General features: G+C 37.1%; 1 protein-coding gene across 2 annotated transcripts in view; it reads right to left on the bottom strand.

Moving 5' to 3' along the window:
- Positions 1-20,206, bottom strand: part of USP7 (ubiquitin specific peptidase 7) — a 76,712-nt gene that overhangs the window by 9,728 nt on the left and 46,778 nt on the right. For both annotated transcript variants that reach the window (XM_068908027.1, XM_068908026.1), the window contains 17 exons: positions 18,999-19,129; positions 16,082-16,136; positions 15,521-15,601; positions 15,347-15,437; positions 14,423-14,505; positions 13,462-13,571; positions 12,430-12,586; positions 11,114-11,258; positions 10,345-10,475; positions 9,077-9,211; positions 8,764-8,865; positions 8,000-8,105; positions 7,568-7,660; positions 6,008-6,075; positions 3,834-3,934; positions 2,273-2,426; positions 775-842 (listed from right to left, as the gene is read on the bottom strand). In XM_068908027.1, coding sequence (XP_068764128.1) covers positions 775-842; positions 2,273-2,426; positions 3,834-3,934; positions 6,008-6,075; positions 7,568-7,660; positions 8,000-8,105; positions 8,764-8,865; positions 9,077-9,211; positions 10,345-10,475; positions 11,114-11,258; positions 12,430-12,586; positions 13,462-13,571; positions 14,423-14,505; positions 15,347-15,437; positions 15,521-15,601; positions 16,082-16,136; positions 18,999-19,129 — 1,811 coding nt within the window. The remainder of the gene's footprint in view (positions 1-774; positions 843-2,272; positions 2,427-3,833; positions 3,935-6,007; positions 6,076-7,567; positions 7,661-7,999; positions 8,106-8,763; positions 8,866-9,076; positions 9,212-10,344; positions 10,476-11,113; positions 11,259-12,429; positions 12,587-13,461; positions 13,572-14,422; positions 14,506-15,346; positions 15,438-15,520; positions 15,602-16,081; positions 16,137-18,998; positions 19,130-20,206) is intronic.

The following is a 20,206-nucleotide window of genomic DNA, read 5'->3' as shown; positions in this document are numbered from 1 at the left end:
AGGGAGATACCTACAGGTTAATGAAGAGCACTCCACATTTGCATGAATATCATAGTCGATATAACTTTTTCTGTGTGCAACATATATGTAGAACATAACTACTAATACGCTATTTTCTGCTACAGTGTCAATTTTCTACAGATTCAAATCCAGTTTTACACAACTGTGCCTGGAAACACCACTTTAACCAGAACTGCCCCTTTTAGCAGCCGCGAACTTGTTAGACCAACTCAGCCGTCGTTGAAAATCCTTACTTGTAGGCTTCCAGAAAAAGAATGCGAGTCAAGTAACTCTTGCATTTAAACTTGTAATATGTAACAACAGCAAAAATACTGTTTTTATGTGTACTTGTTTAAGGTCTCCTCCATTCTAGAAAGCTGCATTCACTGAAATAGCACTTCCTAACAGCTTAATAATTTAACAGCTTTGCCCTGTACAGAAAGGCTTTAAAGTAATGAGCAGTTTCAGAAATTTAGTGTAAACAATGCTCCTTTAAAATGCCTCTTTTTCAATGGTGCTTACTGATTTCTTATAAAGCGTGCAATTCACGGGAGCCCCTAGAGCCAGCCACTGTATTTCTTTAAACGGTCTAGGCCGCTCACTGTGCATGTCAGAATGCTAATATTTCACTAGTGAAGAATTAATATGCGATGTGCAAAGTGAAGAATAAATTTGCAAGAAGCTATGAAATAACTGTAACCTACATATCTTTGGCTAAAGCATTTTAAAGGATACTTTAGACACAGAACGCTAAACTTATAGAATTGTACTTACCCTTGGGACTTGAAAAACTGTAATAGCATTGGATCTGTATTAAGTCTTTGTGCAACTGTCTTTGCAACCTGTGAAATAATTTTTTTTTAAATTCTAGATTATTTCAGTTATGACATTGCCCTACGATCATTCACTGTACTACTTATAGAACATTAGGCTATAGAAATGCTGAAAGAAACCCACTATGCCTACTTCCTCAAGGCAAAAGAAACTTCAATATCTCTAGCTTTCATACCATCTCATGAGGAGTTGACAAAGAAAAGGATATGCCAGAAAAAATGAGTAAAATTTCCCTTTTATTATAATAAAAGTCACCAGAACGCTAAAAAATCCACCACACACTGTCTGAATACAGCTCTACGCATCTTTTATTTAACTTTTATTTAGTTTTATTTAACTATAATATTATTGGGGAAATAAGTGAGGCTTGCTCTTTGAGAATTCCCATGTTTCCACTGATTTTTAATTTACCCTAAGAAAATTAGCTTGACTGGTGATATCACCACGTTATTCCCACCAGAGTATTTCATGCCACAGCCTCACAAGAAGCGTGGGAATCCTTCGTCTGTTTCTTCCCTGCCAAAAGAATCTGTAAAGAACTTACGCTTTAAGTAAAAATGAAATAAGAGGAAGTCAGTCACTGAAAGCCAGATACGATGAGAACAAGATAGCAAAAGAATAATCTCTCACTTTCCCTGTACGTTCAGATGCTCAAAGTTCCTGCCTTCGGTGACTGAAAATAAACTTTGTCTGTTTTTATGTGTTCCTCTTGACACTGATGAAAGCAGCTGCAGGAGAACTGCAGTGAGCGAGTGAGATCTACTCGGATGCTAAATAGATCAGCCAAATTATTACTTTTTATCGTTTCACTGTCCTGTTTTCCTCTTCTAATCATCCCATCACCACCCTTTATCTTTATGAACACAACATAATTGATCTAGTGCCACTGAGCCCTAAACAGCATTGCACAAGTGAAGAAAACAGTGCCGTCTGGTCTAACAAATTTAGTTTTTTGATGAAACTAAAAACCATAAAACAGATACAAGACTGTTCTAACAGCTAAATAAACTGAGCAAGTTTTACAAGTCACTCAGAAAGCATGCCAAGAAAAAAAAAAAAAAGTAACTCATTATTAATAAAAATAAAATAGTCCTGTGCAGAAGTCACTTAAGTCATATTACTATATTATTAATTTAAAAATTAATTAGAAGTATTAAAATCATTAAAATTAATACTAGTGTAATCAATTAAAAAGTTTCTTGTGGAAATCCTTTTCTCGCACAAAACTGGTAGCAAAGTCGCCTTTAACAGTATTAAAATTTTTAAATATTTGTTCTCATAAACATCAGTGGCTAAAGCTTTTCAGGACACAATGCAAAAAACTTGCAAGAATGCAGTTACTCGTTTCAAAAAAATATATATAATGTGCTAGTGAACTAATGAAAAAGTCACTTTCATAACAAGGAAACAAATGCAGAGAAACAAATAGGATACATACCTGAAAGTAATTCATCCTATTGGATAAAGTAACAACAAATCCAGGGTCATTGGGGATGGTTTTATCACAGAAAATGACATCCACACGATGATAAAGGTCTCTGAAGTATTCTTTAGCTGTTGATAGCTCACTGTTATCATTTTCTGGGTCATCCCTACAACGGCAGACAAATGAAATCATTACATATTACATTGTTACACATACAAGTGGCTAGGACTTTAAAAAAATATGTTCTACAGTAAGTCAGCAACAGTTGAGAAATACAGAAATGCAGTTGAGAAACCTTTTTAAAGAGCCACCACTCATACACAGTAGGACTAACATAGTCAGTAGTGATCCACACCCTTGAATATATCTGTGCTGTGCAAGGTCAAATGTACTTACACACTATGCTCGCTTATTTGACAGTCTGGCAATAAACTGTCCCTATTTGTTTCCAAGAGGCATTCTAGCAGTATTCTCCCCCCCCGTCACCACCCCAGCACATTAGTGCATGCCTTTATTACGCTGCCAAAGCTTTCTCAAACTTTTTCAAAGCACTGGATCCAAACTCCTGCATTCGTGATTTTGCACACTAGTCAGATGCACAATAGCACCCCTTGAATGACAGAAGCGAAACATCTGCACAGATGTTGGTTTGGGTCACTACTGACTGGTACCCCTATCTTCTCAGCAGAGAAATAGCACCAGGGTACAAGCTGTGCACTTACCCAGAAGTCAGCAGCCAGCCAAAGGTGCATAACACCAACTGGGTCAACAGGGAATGCGAGTTCCAAGGCATGACATGAGAAATACATTCATCTCACATAATCTGGGGTAAGAGTGCTGAAGATAGACTAGCTGGCTTCCACCCACTGTCAGCCCATGGAGAGAAACAGAGCAACACAGTTGGGTGTGACCATCAGGAGTGAGAGCATAGAAATGCTGATTTATAGCCCTGACATGCTTAAGTAAGATCCCTTTAATGGATATAAGATACAGGAGTTCTCCTCCTGCCTTGGAGAAAACTCCAGTCGAAGCACCAGTACACCTGAGTCGCATATGCTCAGGCAAATAAGAAGCATCTCATCACTGTAGACCGATATGGATCTTATTGTGAGCATGAATAAGAGGAAAAGGGAAAGCAGTTTAGTTCTAGGCTGAAAGGAGCTCCAAGTCAAGAGACTTGTTGTGGTACAGAGCCTAACATTTCAAATGCGGGTAGGCTCTTCAGCATCTGAGTTATGGTGGCTTCAGGTAAAAAGCTGCAGGACTTGAATGCATTGCTGAATCATACTCTCTGATAACATTAAGACCTATTTTAGTACTTAGTACCTAGTACTAAGTCTTCTAAACTAGGATGAAGGCTTCTTTTCCTTAAATAATGTGGCACGTGATAATTAAAATACTAACAATATTTATTCGTTTCCCCTTTGAATGAACAAGTGAGAACTGCTGAGAACTTGTCTGTCCTTAGAAAACTATACTTGCTCTTATTCAAACTGCTAAATTGAAAGAAGTTCTGCACTCAAAGTGAACCAAGTGATTTAACTGCAATAAGTTGGCTCCTTAGAATACCTACTTCTGAAACACTATGATGTCACCATCCATTAGTTCATCAAGAGCTTTATCAAGAGATACATCATAATCTTGAATCCTTTCTGTTAAATTGGGTTTAACTTCCTGCAATAAGAAAAAAAAATGTTGATCTCATAGAACAAGTGAAAAGACAAAATAAAGAGAAGTCACAATAGTAAAGAAAACATCAGGCAAGGTAACTGGTATCTTATTTCAGCTGAAACAAAGGGGTACATATATCCGTAAAATAATCTTAACTCAGGTTCAGACAAATGTAATTTTTTTGATACAGCCAACTACTTTTTTTTTTAAACTAATATTTAACTTCAGGATTCCTTCTCAATTTATCTTAATTTATCAAGTATTTTAGCATTCAGTATTATCTTGTCACCATTCAAAATTTTTCAGAATGCAGAGATTTTTACTGATGCAGCTTTCAGAAAGATGGAGAATACTGAATGCCCTTGCTTATTTAGATAGCATGGAATCTTCGTACAGTAATACACTTAGTTTTAAAAAAGGAAAAGACAGGCAGATGAAAATACTCTCTACTAAACTATACTAAAAATATTAGCTATTTTCTAATATATATTATTAGATTTAGATTACGTATTTATACTTGTAGGTTAACTTCTTGAGATAAAAGCACTTCTGTCTAAACAGACTGGAATCAAACTGCAACCCTCACCTGTACAGGGTAAGAAGTGTTTTGCATAGTGTAAGAGGCCTGTGATTTTTGAAAATAACTACTTATATACAGAAGTACCCGACAGATCTGCTTTTCAGCATGGAACTGTGTGCGCACCCCTGGAACCACCATAGAGAGCAGCGTGACTGCTAACAAAAAATGCAATAAACGCAATTCCTTGTTTTCACTATAGCAAGGACTTTGCTTTGGCAAGATCTGCTCCTTCAGCACTCAATAAATACAGGAATTATAAAGGTTTACTATTTCTGTATATGGGCAGGAACACGTTAGCAGACTACTTTGTCTGCTAACTTTGGGAAAGAAACAGAAGACATTTTCTAAACTCAGCTGTCTAAGGGGGACACTGAAAATCCAATGACCAATAATGTTAGCTCCTCTGACACAGTGACTCAGAGAACATGCACAGACTTAGTTAACTTCAGAAAAGATTTAAAATTAAGCAACTTAAAAGTGTAAGGTTTTAAAACAAAAAAATTCTATACGAAGTCCTCCATGAATAACTTTACTCCTAATACTAACTGCCGACACACTCTTGCAGCACTCTTGTAGACTTCAAAGGTACAAAACTGAGAACGCTTATGATTTTAGGTTACTGTTACGAGCAACCTTTTTTTAAACCAAACATTTTTTTTTCTTAACTACAGAAGACAAAAATGTTACTTCGGAATACTCTGTTACCTTTATCAGAGTCGTTATACCAAGGGAACTCAATCCTTTGGTTCTTGAGGAAAAGGGACTAGTTTGTCAGTACCCTGATAATAGTTTCATGGCTCAAAGGGTATCAAAACATACACATAAATTATTACTAGCTCTTATGCACCTTTCATATACTGGCCTTCAATTTGCAAGCAAACCTTCACTGTTTGGTTTCTTTTAAAGTGATTGAAAGTCAGTAACTCCAGAAAGGTACCTAGGTATATATTTTATAAGAGAACACAGTAAAACAGATGTATAATTTCAAAAGTTTAAAAATGTGCAACGTGAATTTTGCACAGAATCACAGAATAGTTGTTGTCTGAAGGGACCACTGGAGGTCTCCAGTCCAACCTCCTGCTCAAAACCAGGGCTAACTTCCAAGTTAGAGCAGGTCGCTCAGGGCTTTGCTCCCTCACGTTCTGAAAACGTCCTTGCATGGAGATTCCACAACCTCTCTGAACCATCTGCTTCAGCACTTAAGTGGTCCCTGTTCAAGCGTTCCCTTCTGGTTGAGGGACTGTATTTTTATGAGTGACACAATATTGAGTCTAATCATTGTGCCTGTTTTACAGGAGAAAGTTAAGTCACACCTGCCACATTAGGCTTTGCAGCTCTACCTACTTGCATATTCTAAGTGTTATCTTGAGAATGTTTTCTTTGTAATTATGCAAAGTTTAGAATATCATAATCAAACAGCAATTCATCCTTAAAGAAAACTTCGTACTGGTACACTGATCATAATTTGTACAATAAATGTGTCTGTTAATCCAAACCTCATAGAGGATAAGGTTAGTTTCTTGTGGAAATCCTGCTCTCTCACACATAACTGGAAGCAAGTCACCTATTGGAAAAGAGAAGGAGTGTGAAACACATTGCAGTTTTAGCCACTAGCGAGAGCAGAGAAACCTATTTTTTTTTTCTTTCAATCCTGGTTAAACATTTTTAAAGCACCTTTCCGAGAAAGGGAGTCTTCTGGGTTGAAGCTTCCCACACTTAGATTCAACCCATAGGTTTTTAAGTTTTCTTCCATTTCACCTGGGGGGGAGTGCAAGGCCATCCAAGCACATATAGATTAAATAACACTGCTCACCCTCTTTAGATAAATTTTCATCTCTCTTAAAAAAAAAAAAAAAAAAAAGTCGCAAAAGTCGCACAGCTAAAATACAAAAATTGAAAGCACGTGCAAGTCTCATCAGAATGAGACGTCAAAATGACAAATCAAAGCACTTCGACTCAGTGGCCATTTGCTGAATTCTGTAAATGGACCAATATGAAAACCAAGGCTCACACCCAATGAAGTCTGAGTGGTTACTCTAAGGCTACTAATGTGAAAAGTTGTACAAAGAGTGTTATATAAGTCTTTAAAGAAGTACATGTCACAAAATAACCTAACTGAAATAAAAGAAAGAAAAAACAGACTGGGGAGCAAGCAACAGCATATCACAAAGTTGTTTAGCAAGTTTGAAACAGCCAATTATGTTCAATAACACCTGGTGAATACTGTAAACCTGTAACAAAAAAATTAACTGACAGCTAACAGCACTGTGTAAAGGCTACATCTCACCCTTGCAGAAGGTTTCACCGACACAACATGGGGAAGAAAACTGGATCAAAGCACAAGCATTGGTGTTGGGAAAAACTGCAATTTCAGCCTGTGTCGTACCTTTGCTGCTGCAATTTAGCTGTGGTCATGCAACAAACATGGCATTTGACTACACTGAACTGCTTCTGGCTTGGGAGGGTGGAAGGGAAGGAAGTCCCTTCCTCGCTCTTTTTCTTCTACCTCCTACAGATCAGTTATTTCACTGATGCAACTTACACCAAGGCCCACAGAGAGATCAGGAGAACTGAGGGCTGCCCTACACCGCAAAAACGAAGATGGGGAGAAAGGGGTTGTTCAAGGCTGGGAATCTGCTGAAATGATATTCTCACCATTCTTCAATCTCAAACTTCTCAAAAATATGCATAAACTTTAAAGCCAAGCTAGACCTTCACACTCTAGCCTCATTAAGTACAGATGACTTCCTTCTTACTGTAAGATAACATGAACAATAAGAAAACACAGTGCAAGGAAAAGCTGGGAAGCAGGCAAAATTTTAGCAACATGTTGTAAATCTTGCACATCTGCTGTACAAAAATACACCTAAAATATACTACATAGTTAATTCTAAAATAAAATGCATACTTGTACAAAATGGCCAAAAAGAAGCACTATCAGTTTCTGTACTGTATCTCTTGATTTCAATGATAAAACTAGTATGAAAGAAAAAAAATGCAGTCTACTGTATTAAAAATTTTCAACTGCAACAATGAAATTAAATTTTAGAACTCACGTATTTTACAGGATATAGGTGTGTAGATATGTCCACAATAATTCAAACTCCGAGTCTTCGGATCATACATCTTCAGAAACAACATTACGTCATCTACAAATTAAGAAACAAGAATTAATTTTAAGTAAGGCTTACTTGAGCACATCTGAAAAAAGTCAACGTCTTTGATTTACAACTCATGTTCTTAAATTATATAAATTCAATATATAACAATATAACTACTAATATATATTAAAATTTATTCAGTGATTCTAAAACCATTTGAAACATGTCTCCAACCTTGAAGACAAATGAGGGAGAAAAAAGAACAGCACTGTAGGTTGATGGGTACATCAATGACACCACTGGAAAAAGGAGCACACAACGTTTTCTGGAGGTACACACAACATAAGAGTATTTTGTATTTACTCAAGTTTTAGCATATATGCTTACGATCTTTATCAAACTTGGGTAACGTTGCTCCAGTAGCAGCCATCTCTGGATCTACTGTTTCCAAAAATATTGTCCACGGATTTTCATTGTCACTGAGTTCAATCATCTATTTAGAAACATGTGGAAAAAGAAGAAAAAAAGACTCTGAAGAATATAATATAACCCGGTATCCGCATTTTGATCAGAAACACATCAATTTTATGGTATATTTTATTAATGGAAGAGATCTTTTTTTGGTTGTGCAAATAGCAGGCAGTTTATCACAACTGAAAGAAGCACAACTGAAGTTTTACTTCAAATGCACCTACTTCATTTTCATTTAAAAACACATCCACAGCTATCTTTATGTTAGTAATACAATCATTTCACTTCAGAAATAACAGAGGTTAGCAAAACCAAATACCACTTTTGTGGTATTTGGGTGCAACATTTTATATTTTAAGCAATATACTTGACTAAATCCAGCATTTTTGCCTAAATACTGGAAAGATTCAAGAGATACTTATGTTTAAAAACTAGCAAATAAATTGTGATCAGGAAGTAAAAGCATCCACCACACTTCCTCCCCTCCCCCACAAAATATCAATCCCCTAAATCTCAAATCTTCTTAAAAAAACAAACAAACAAACTTTACTATACACAGGTTAGTTTACAATCCTTAAAAAAATCTGATGTCCCAAAGTCACAGATTCTTAGCAAGAACTGAGACTTATGGCTGACATACAGCAATAATGTCCTCTACCAATGGATAAATGGATATTTACCGTTTTATTGCCGTCTGCTTCATTATCTAACATTGCAGGTCTTTTTGTTCCATTACTTCTAGCTTGCATTGGCCATAATCTGATTTGATCCTGTGGAAATCCCTACAATAAAATAATAATTGTGACAGGGTGGGGGGGGAAGCGGGGGAGGAAAAAAGATTAAGTACGTTTATTAATCTCAGTCAAAACTAATCCATTTTAAAAAGCTCTAAATAACGACTGAATGCTGCTGATACCTGGAGAAGATAAAGACTATTAAGTGAACATGATGTAAAAAAAACACAGATAAGACAGCCCACTACAGAAAACTTACCATTGTTTGAGAGAGATTTTGAACAAATTCCGTAAGCGTGGAGTTTTTTAATACTTTGAAAACAGTGTATTTCACTTTTTCTTCATCATACATATCATTGCCTTGGTGGCCGCAGAACTGATCCTCTGCCACTATCTGAAAATTTACAGTTAAAGATTACTATTCATATTAACTCAGCTGCAGAACATAATACCTTTTCTGACGACTCTACTACGTAACACCAACGGCTTACTGGACGGTGCCACACGGTTTATACTAACTGGGCTCCCCTGGAGGAGAAATTGCAAGTACGTAGGATATAATGAAACTAAAAAACTGTGATAGTCAAATCAATGTAAGCAATTAAAATACACTAATTCTGACAAATCCTTAACAATAAAAAGCCACCGGCACCTAGATCCCAATCTTGGAAACACGTACTCAAGTAATCCCCACAATCAACAAAGGCTATGTAATTATTCCACTAGTGTAACGAAAGGCAGACGCGCTAAAAGATTTCCTGTTCTCTGTCCCAGTCCTCACGCAGTCTGTGCCGACAGAAAAAAAAAAAAAAAAAAAAAAAAAAAAAAGAGACCGCACAACTCTGCCAGTCTCCCCATTGAGAATAGCTCTACCGTAAACGTCAGGTAGAACAAGCTAAACTTTACTGGTGTCTCTCCTTATGAGCAAAGAGACACGCCAAGGAAACACTGGGGCAAACGGAAAACGGGCTCTTTTTTCTTCAGCCAGATGGGCTCTCTTCAGCCGTACACAGGGTTCCTTAAGGCAATCCATAACAATCTAGCCCATCTGGCTTTTTCAAAAAGAGGTAACCGCAAATATAAGCATTTTCCTCCTCTTTTCGTACCTGATGAGCTCGTTTTGACAGAAGAGTAGGATTGCAGCCTATGGCTAGATGCATTCTAATTTTAGAAAAGAATTCCCGAAGGGGATAAAAGCGCAGTGGCTGTGCAGCCAGTTAACGTAGTCCAGTCCTTTTCCCTTCACCTGAATTTACTATTTTTACGTGTAAGCACATACCTTTCCTCACACTTCTACAGAAATGCCCCAGAAAGCCCTCATTCCCCAGCGGGGAATGCTTGCTTCATTAGGACTTAGTGCAGGGGTGAATACGCTTACAAGCACTAAAATTCCACTCAGAGTTTCGCTTCAAATGCTAGTTACATATAGAAATTCAAAAACTGGAAATCAAGTTTTGTCTTGGGTGGCTCAATATTCTGAATTTTAATAATAGGTTATTTGCAACTCGATCCGGTTCAAAAGCTGACCTGCACTTGCATATAGAGATGAGCTTCCTGCCTTTCCTTCCTCTTCTGAGCCTCTATTCTTTTCTCTTCTTGTAGCCTTTCTACAAGTTGCTGAGGAATATCATGGTCCGTGACAGGCTGCAAAACCTCACCTACAATGCAGAATTCGTGATGTCATTTCAAATTTACATCAAACAAGGTTTTCACGTACACTTGACACTCCTCTGATTTTAAGTCAAAGACAGCTATTTTCATTTTTTTAATTAAAAATATTATTTGATATCATCAGGCTTTGGCAAAAGTGCCACTTGCTATCCTGAGCTAAAATGCTCTGCTTTCATGAAATATAGATCGAACCCCTCAGAATTAAACATTCATTTTATGAATAAAAAAGTATTTACCACTACTCTATTTTTTTAAATATACATATAGCTACATACTGGCATCTATCAGTTGGATCTAGCTTCCATCATTCGAGTTAAAAAGTCTCTGTAATTTTTCCATTTTATAAAACAATCAAGGCTAAAGCACTCTGCAGACACACACGCTTGTCTCACTGTGCTCAGACAAGGCAACACTAGATTAGATCAGTCTTTCCAGAAGTGAAAGGCAGGCCAGTTCATCCCCTACAAGCTGTACATCTGAACTCTATCTAATGGAACTATTCCTATAATAAATATACCTTGGTATAGGAAGGTTGTCAGCAATTCAGAAATAAAATATGGCCCTAAACCTCTGTATTTCTATATGCCAGTCTAACTTGGAACACAGGTAGATAGAGTATACATACTTAATTTTGATTCCCTGATGTAAACCAACATGTATGCATTAGTACAGTGCCGTACAGATAAGTCGTCGTCATGACCTCCGTAATTGTGTTCAATTGCTTCTTCCTTTGTACATCTTGATACAACATCATCATCAAATTTACACCACTAGGGAGAAAGTTTTATATAAATATAATTTTACACACAAAAACATGTTCTTAAAATGATACGGTCATTCTACTGCTGGCATGTCTTCCAGCTCTTTAAAGGGCCTAAAATTTCTCTTCAAGTAACTTTTTTTTTTTTTTTTTTTTAAAAACCTAATTCAGTACAGTTTCTGCAACCTGCTACCTTCACTCAGCTTAAGGCAGGCAATAAATCACCAAGCCCTTACTAAAATATTTAAACATTTTATACAGAATATCAGAAGACTTTAGTCAAGTAATTATTGAAATAATTTATCTCAAGATTATTATTCAAATACATTGCATTTCTGTATGAAGTTCAGACTGACCTCATCTGTTGTAAAATAAAACGCAAGCAGTAGTGTGCCAACATATCTAATTAATAATTGTAAATTTACAAGTACTTTATAGCAAATTTGAAATAAAACCATTCCAAACTGCAACTTTATTTGTAAAGTATCTGCTATGGAATTAAGAATGAATTATCATAGCAATCACTTCAAAAAAAAATCTGACTGCTAATTTTACTACTAGCAGTCACGTACACACAAAAATAGGAAACTCCAAAGAAGAGGCACCTAACTTACAAACATTTAACCCTTTCAAGTCACCTAAAGCTGCAACAGTGGGACATGCAAGGAAAGTGAACTGCTGAGTCACAGGACCATTAGAAAAATCCATGTCTGCATCAGTGTAAAAACATCCTAAAGAAATACTGCATAAAATTTGCTGCTGTACAACTCCAAAACATATAAGCACACATGACTGAAGGGATTCCCTTAGTTAACGTCTCTGGTCAAAAGTCAATATATCTGCTCTTCTTAAGTAGGCACGCGACTCTAATGTCTCCAACTGCCAGCTCTTCTCTGAAGAGCAAAAACCAGAAAATGAGGGCTGCTGGTTTGGCTTCTTTTTTAAAATACAAAGCAAGTTTCCCAAATGTATTAGAATAGGTGCCGTAAGAAAAAAAAATAATAATAAATTCTCAAGCTAAGAAGTGCGTCAAGCATGGATTTGATTCTTCCGTGAAGTGAGCATCCCAGCATGCTAGCTCTTCTGTCACGGAACAAAAACTCCAAAGATGTGACGATTACGAAAACTACAAGGATATATTTGCAAAACACAAATACGTTCAGTTGGTTTTCAATACTTACTTTCCCATCCCCCTTTGGATTTAAGTAAACAACATAATGTCCACCGTGGTTATCTCCACTGTGTACTAGAACTGCATGAAGAATGTAATTTGCAGGGTCTTTAGGATCTGTTTTTTGCAAAAATTCATCTAGTGGCAACTGTTCAGGAAACTCAAACCTAGTTTGGAAAAGAATTAAGACAGTTTTATTTGTACTTGAGACAGACACATGTTATTACTATGCTGAAGGACATCAATATTTACCCTCAAAGCAAGCTAGAAGAATTGAACAAGCTACAATAACGCCATTTTTGTCTGGGATATACTGCATACAGTGGCAGATTTCATACTGTTTTACCATGGAAAAATATGATCTTTATAGGCATACGAGAAAAACTATGTATGCCCTCAGCAGCAACAACAAAAATACAAGAGTACTTTAACCAAAATAAAGCTACTTTGGATTCACTGTGTCAAGGGGAAAGAGAATCTACCTCAAAAACTATTATTTGCTCGCACACAAGCACAGGTACCACTGACTGGAATATTAGTTTGAGACATCTTCCGACTGCTGCAGTCTCTCTTTTTATTGGTGAAATATGGATTTAGTTTCCAAACAAAAGCACATCTCCTTGGGTAATTACCAACCTGTACAGACGGTGAGTGGGTATGGAAATATACGGAGGCAAAATGAAGGACTACTTATTCATCCTATTTACTCTTGGGGCAGCCTATGGGAACATACCAAGTTTCCACAGATGGCACAAAGAATGTTCTACATACCACATTTAAAAAAAAAAAAAAAAAAAGAAAAACAAAAAAACCCAAGAAACCCTCCATTTGTTTACTTCATAACCCAAGTAACAGCTATAAATGACTGACTACTAAGGTATTCAGTTTGTCATTCAGCACCTTAACATTCAAGTAGTGCACCTTTTAAGGACCTCTAACATATGCCATTGTACTGTGCTGTTGGAGTTGATTCAAAAACAGGATTTTGATTATTTTATAAAACATATCAACAAGTCCAAATTCTATAATGGAAAAAACTTACCTATCATTTATCTTGATATTTTGGTCAGTTTGAGGATCATACATAAATCTCATGAGTTGTAGGTGTAATACTGGGGGCAATGTTAGGAACTTCACACCTTTCTCTGCCTCCTGGACATTGGAAAGGAAACAGAAGGTTGATATTACAACATTTTTAGCAACTCAAAGTACTTGGCTCTGGACACATCTCCTAGGGACTTGTATTTTATAGGCTTGACACCACAACATGCACCAAAGAATAGTTCACAATTGGGCTGGAGGTTAACTATCCTGATGCTGCACCAATCTTCCCATAAACTACTCCAGTAATATTTAGGAGGAATCAGTTCATTTAAATGCAAGCCGCTCATACAAGCAAATGTGAACATCTGACTGCAGGAAGAGCAAGTTAAATGCACAAATGAAAGTACAAGAGACTGCAGAGGCTAAGACTCTCATTTCTGATCAATTAAGACCTGTGTGCTCGCTGTATTCTGCCAACAAATATTTCGCTACCATGCTGCACCCTCCTAAGAAGAGCTAAACTCCAAGGGTTCATTTGGCACTCCCAATGACCAAAAATGATCTCTCCAAAGTAACTTTCAGAACTAAACTACTGTAGCTCTTATTAGACGCACACAAAAATAAGGTAATTTTAGAGGAGGCAGTCATGTAAACCTGCAGAAAAAGTTAACCATAAAATCATTCTAGTCACTAAAACAATTAGAGGTGTAAAAGAAAAATTCACTGTTGATTAGACTGTTTTAAAGTTCAAGTTCCATTTTAAGAAACCTAACAGGAATTAGGGAGGAGCTATATAAAAGCTTGCCTAAAAAAAAAAAGGGGGGGGGGGGGCGGAAATCACTAAAATCAGTTGACAAAACCCAGAATGGATTTTACAACACTTTTGGCTACCATGGCTTTGTTAAGTTATTTTATCGAAGACACAGAAAACAATTTAAAATTACGTTAAATAAAAATACCTGCAAGCCATGTTCTCCTGCATCATATTTGTTATCACCATCCAACTGTTCCACTGCAACATAGTCAATGAAGGACTCAAATACTAGGTGAAAAAAGATTTGGGAATGATAGGGAAAGAGGAAGAAAAACAGACGTTTACTCTAGCACGGAGGCTTATCAGTACATTCAGCAAATAACATACTAAGGCTTCAGAGATCCTATTTGAACGTGTCTGTCTTTATAAAGAGAAAAATAAAGCTGTACATTGCTTAAGAACATCAAGAAAAGTTTTTAAATTGTAAGGGGCAAACAACTATACTAACAGGTTTCAAAATCAAATAGTTACAGTTGTCTGTCAAATTTCCTACTCTCAGTGCTCAATTCTTAGATATCAAGCTAGACAGTTTTGTTTGCTGGACTCTTAGTGTCCTTCTTCATGTCTTGGATGCCAACTACCTGCTGAAGTGATGATAAAGAACCACCACTATGCTGCCCTGACTAGTTAACTCCTTATTTCCTTATGACTGTGGTCACCCTAATTTAGAATCTATTTTCTGCACGTTTACTTTCATATACAAGTCACAATCTACTATGACAACATGACTGAACGTAGTATACACTTTTATGACACCAGGAAAATCCTTACAATTCAGAGTTTTATGAAAAGCTCCCAATAAGGGAATTGGGGGGAAGGGGCAAGGAAGGGAAATAGGAACGGAAAAGGGGAGAAAAGGTAATGCAGGTAGAAATATTTGTTGCAGAAGATATTTTCAGTGATGTCTCAGAACTAAAGACTCCTTTCTCTGAAATAAAAGTAAGGATCTTTCTGGGTGCTGAGCACCCACAAACCTATTTGAAATCAAAAGGCACTACACATCTGATAAAAAAGAAAGGCCCAACACGTTGAGGCATTCGATTTGTGCATATCGCAATGTATTACTTACTATTTTTCTTTCCCTTTATACTTAGCTGGATGTCATAATAATCCTCTATTCGTTCAGATCGATAGTCCACATGTTTGCACTGGATGTAAGACTGCAAACAAAAATAAAAAAGGGATTTCAACATATACAAGTAACAGAATTAATTTTAAAAATATTAACAGTTTAACTACATACCACCATCTTCCCTCTGAACAATTTAGGAATAGTGCCTTCTACGCATGTGCCTTTCATTTTATTTTCCACGTTATCAAGCAGCTGAAAGAAAGATTAGTTTTTAAATATGATAAACTTGCATATTTCTTGAATTTTGATTTCTTGAATCACACAGTTAATTCTACTTCACTGATTGAAATCTGAGCAACTCACAGGAAAACGAGATGTTAATCAATTCATGGAGAGATCTCCCTTCTAGTTCTTTAAATCTTCCTCATCTCTCTAAAAACTGCTCTGAGGATTACCCCAGCCCCTTCCCCTTGACTTTGGAGAACCTCACAAGGGTATCGATGCACACCTTCAAAACAACGTTTCCCTCTATGGCTCTAAGGACCATCAGCATACGTTCTCTCTCTTTTCAGCCTTCCCTACCGATTATAAATTATTCCTCCAATTCTTCATCCCAAAAGGGCCATTATTACTAGGAGGGTACTGAATTGTATAATATATACAGTACCAAAAGACAACATTATGCAACATACATGTATTTGCCAACATCAGTAAGAAATGTCAGAAACATACCACTCGACATAATTCCTGGACATCATGTTGCATGAAGCTGTCTAAAGTTTCCCACCTTTGTAAGGCAAATTAATACAAAATTACTATATTATAAAGCAGATTTACCACACAAAAGACATTTTCATGGTACCTTTCAAAAGAAAAATTTAATACATATTAAGATATAAAGACTGAGATTTAGTACTGCCTAATGCACTGTTTTTTTTTAACTTCTGTAGCATTTACTTGGCCTACCACCAGCTTCTGGATACGCTTTTGCTGTAAGTACCTATGCCAAAGAGGGAGACTAGGTTGCGAGCCGTGGAATACTTGGCAGCCAGTCTGCGCCCACTTGCCTTCTCCTTCTGGGGTGGGCTCTGGGGACAGGTCCCAGGAATGCTGCTGGAGGCAGTGTCAGGCTGCGGCTACTAGAACTACTAGTTCTTTGACCCTCCATCCTAGTCTTGGTTCACGTCAAAAAAACTCTTAAGGAAAGGCCTGAGAGCAATTCCACGTTATCAGAAAAGTTTCTGCAACATGCTTCTAGCTGTGTCTTTTCTGAGGGCTCTTCAGGTGCAATCAAGTAGTGTTTAGGGATTATGTATGTACAGGGAAGGAAGCAAATGGACTTGGAGGAAACAGTGGCCCCTTTGTGCTCCTCCAAATGCTTCACTTCCACACATACAGTACTTTCAAGGATGCAGGGAGGCATCCAGCTCCCTGTACATATACAGATCACCCGTACTGCACGTGTGCAAACTCAGTCATGTGAGTGGAGGGGTGAGTGCAACAAAGAGCCTCTAATTGCTGTGTCACTACCTCAAACAAAGGAAGGAAGGATAATGGACCTCTTTATATTTTCAGTGTTAATACTACCCTTCCATAAACTGTTCAACTTATAATTTAAAAAGCATTCTTGAGATCAAGTCTCTGATAATTCTTCTTGTAACTGTCATCACTCCCATTAAATAAAATAAGCTATGTTTACTGTAGGCACCGAACCTCAGCGGGAACCAAAGGTCCAACCCAAGTACTCAAAGCCACAATTCAGAGACGATCAGGAGCAGCACTGATTCATCTTCCCCGCGCGCCCTCTACTCAGTGATTCTTGGCCACTGCCGCACTGCAGCACACTACTCCGAAAGCTGTGCCAAAATAACCACGTGTGGGTCCACACTTAAACCAGATCAATCGAGTAATCTGTTCAATAATTAAGAATGGCAAATAATCTCCTGACTCCCTAGGCACTAAACACTAGCAATCTGAAAGGATATTAGTGATATAAAAGGGCTCCTCTGGCCCATAATGTCACTTTTGACTGCGAGAGGCCAAAGCTGGATTCTACGGAAAGGCCAGTGAAGTTACGCTGCACACGCTGCACGCAGCCAAGTCTCGCCAGGTCAGAAACTCCCTTCTGATTTATTGGGGGAAAGAGGCCAACTCCTCCACCTCCATACTCCAAAAATTCCTTCCCAAGAAAAAAGGCAGATATGAACACATTTTCAAAACCTTGCTCTTAGATATAAAAATCAAGCAACTTTCCTGCAACTCCCTCAGGAAAGATCTCATCGCACTACTCACGATAACACAGTTACGATATTAACTCAACACAAAATATTTACATTCCCAAATCTTTTTAGTGCAACAGGACAGCAGGAGTGCTGATAAACTATATATACAGTGTGCCAGAAAGAGAGGATAACCTCAAGGCTGTGTGTCTGGCGGTATCAATTTCATTTTAAAATTTCCTCCAAAGGTGAAAAAGAAGAGGAAGATAGAATGTAAAGTTACAAATAATTTTGTAAGGGCAGAACACTTAAAACGAGCATTAACAGAAGATGTGGGATCAGAGACCTTGGAAATGTGACAGCTGCCCTGACCACAGAGCAACTGTGAAAAAGATCATACGAATATTTAAACCGGTTTTCAAAAAAAAATTATTGAAAATATCATTACAAAAAACTAGTCTACAAAGTAATGTACATAATATGAACCACAACCTTTTAGAACCATTTTTGATTTTAAAAAAACCTAACTCCACATTACATGACGTGCAAAGAGAAAGCATAAAGGTTATGCTAATCTTAATTTTCTATTGTAACTTTTGCACCATGCTAGTTAAAAAAAAAAAACAACAACAACAACTTAATGTACCTATGTTGCATACTTTTATGTCCAGACATTCCCAATTTAAAATTATACGCTTTAATACTACCTCACAACTACAAGTACTAGATTGAAGAGGATACCAGGGAGCTGGATACTGGTGAAATGAGCTGAATGAGCTGGGTACTGGTGAAAAATAAAAATAAAAGGCAAGCCTTTTTAACGAAGCTTTATGGAAGAGAAGAGGGTGCTAGAATGAGGTAAATACAAAGAATTAATTTTGTGCATGTACTATGACACCTTTAAATCACTCGACAGAATACTACAATAAATGCTTCTAAGTGGTAAACATCAAAAATGCACATATTTTTGCCTATGTCACAAGAAAGTGTTGCAAGAGTCATTAGCATACAGCTAACATAGGGAAATACACATTACTGCTATTTCTCTAGATTTAATACAGAAACAAAAGAGTCATTTGACAATACACGCACTTTAACGTTTCAACTATGTATGCTGTTCTGCATTTTATTTATTCAAGCACGTCACACAATATCCAGTTACACAGGTAAATTCTAATCTGGCTATTAACTGTTGCGTTTGATGACTGTGTACAAAAAAAAAAATCTAACTTTTGGATAAGCTGACTTTAATACTGAATGTAAATAAAAACGTATCCACGTAAACTAAGAAAAATTAGCAATTAACAATAATATGATAGTAACACTTCTTTGCACCCCTCTAACAAGTCTAATTTAAATAAAATCTTTTTAAAGAAAAGTTTATGAAGCCTTTGATAGCCCAATACATATGCTAAATTTCTGAAACTTACCCAAAAGATTTTGTTAACTTTTTAGTTCCAACTGGTTTGTCACTATGCTGCAGCTCATAAAACACTCGTTGCAAGGCTAAAGGAACACTTTTGGACGAATCATCTCCTTCTGTGGGCATCATGTACACAGCCTGAAAAAGCATTTAGTTCAATTAGTACGTAAGGAAAAGTTTCTTGCTCATATTTTTTAACGCATTCTTTCCTCTTCAATGACTTGCTTCATATAACTCCATATAATCATCACTCCTAAAAAAGTCAAACAAACAAAAACAAAAAAAAAATCACCAAATAACCCTCCCACTGCAGTATAAAAAAAAAAAAAAATTATCTGGAACCCCTCTTCTCAGAGCACAGCGGTTAGAAAACCTGAACAACTGATTCCATTCACGGTAATTTTATCTAAGTAGTTCCCTTATTCCAACCCAGCAAAGAAAATACACCAAAGAATTCAACACATTTAAGCAACTTATCACGCCTGGTATGCCTATGCAACCTCCACAGTAGAACCTGACATACTGAACAATACCACAGACTTGTGAAAGTAACTTCGGCTTTCTGCTTCAGCTTGGCCCTACGTGTATATTGATACCCACACTGAAGAGGGGGAAATAAAAGCGAAAGCATAAAGGGCCACAAACGAATGGAAACAGAAAAGCATGCAGCTCTGCGAGAGAAGCACCAAACTGGATCCCAGTAGCTCTCGTTCAGCGTCTGCGTCGGCCCCCGTTTCAGCGTTGGCCAGCACACCTAACTTATACCGTATCTAAGTTCCTCGTCGGTAAAACGAAGTTATTATTTCCAATATGTAGTTGAATTGCTGAGGGACACACCTTCATTCTTTTGCGAATGCTCAATGCAGAGGTACTGGGAACCAGGCGAGACAGATATTAGATACAGGTGAGGCTGACACAAATATAAGGGAATTCCAAAAAAAAGGAGAGGAAAACAACAGGAGGGGGAGTAAGAAAAGCTGTTAAAAAGTTGACAGGCCAACTTGGAAGATTAAAAACAAACCTGATCACCCATAAAATGAGTTTTCAAGTGTACAGAAACATAAACACTTAAAGGATAAGAATAATATGGTAAGAAAGTATCAGCAGAAAAACTACAGCAATAGGATGAAATACAAGAAACAATTTGAAATTCTGGTAACTTCTTCTCCTGAAGTATTAAACAGTTTTCCAAAGGAAAAGAAAATCCTTATTGGG

Source organism: Struthio camelus, chromosome 15 (genome assembly GCF_040807025.1).
Source record: "Struthio camelus isolate bStrCam1 chromosome 15, bStrCam1.hap1, whole genome shotgun sequence".
NCBI classification, from domain to species: domain Eukaryota; kingdom Metazoa; phylum Chordata; class Aves; order Struthioniformes; family Struthionidae; genus Struthio; species Struthio camelus.
The sequence above is the reverse complement of the archived record's forward strand: the minus strand, read 5'-3'. Positions and strand labels throughout refer to the sequence as shown.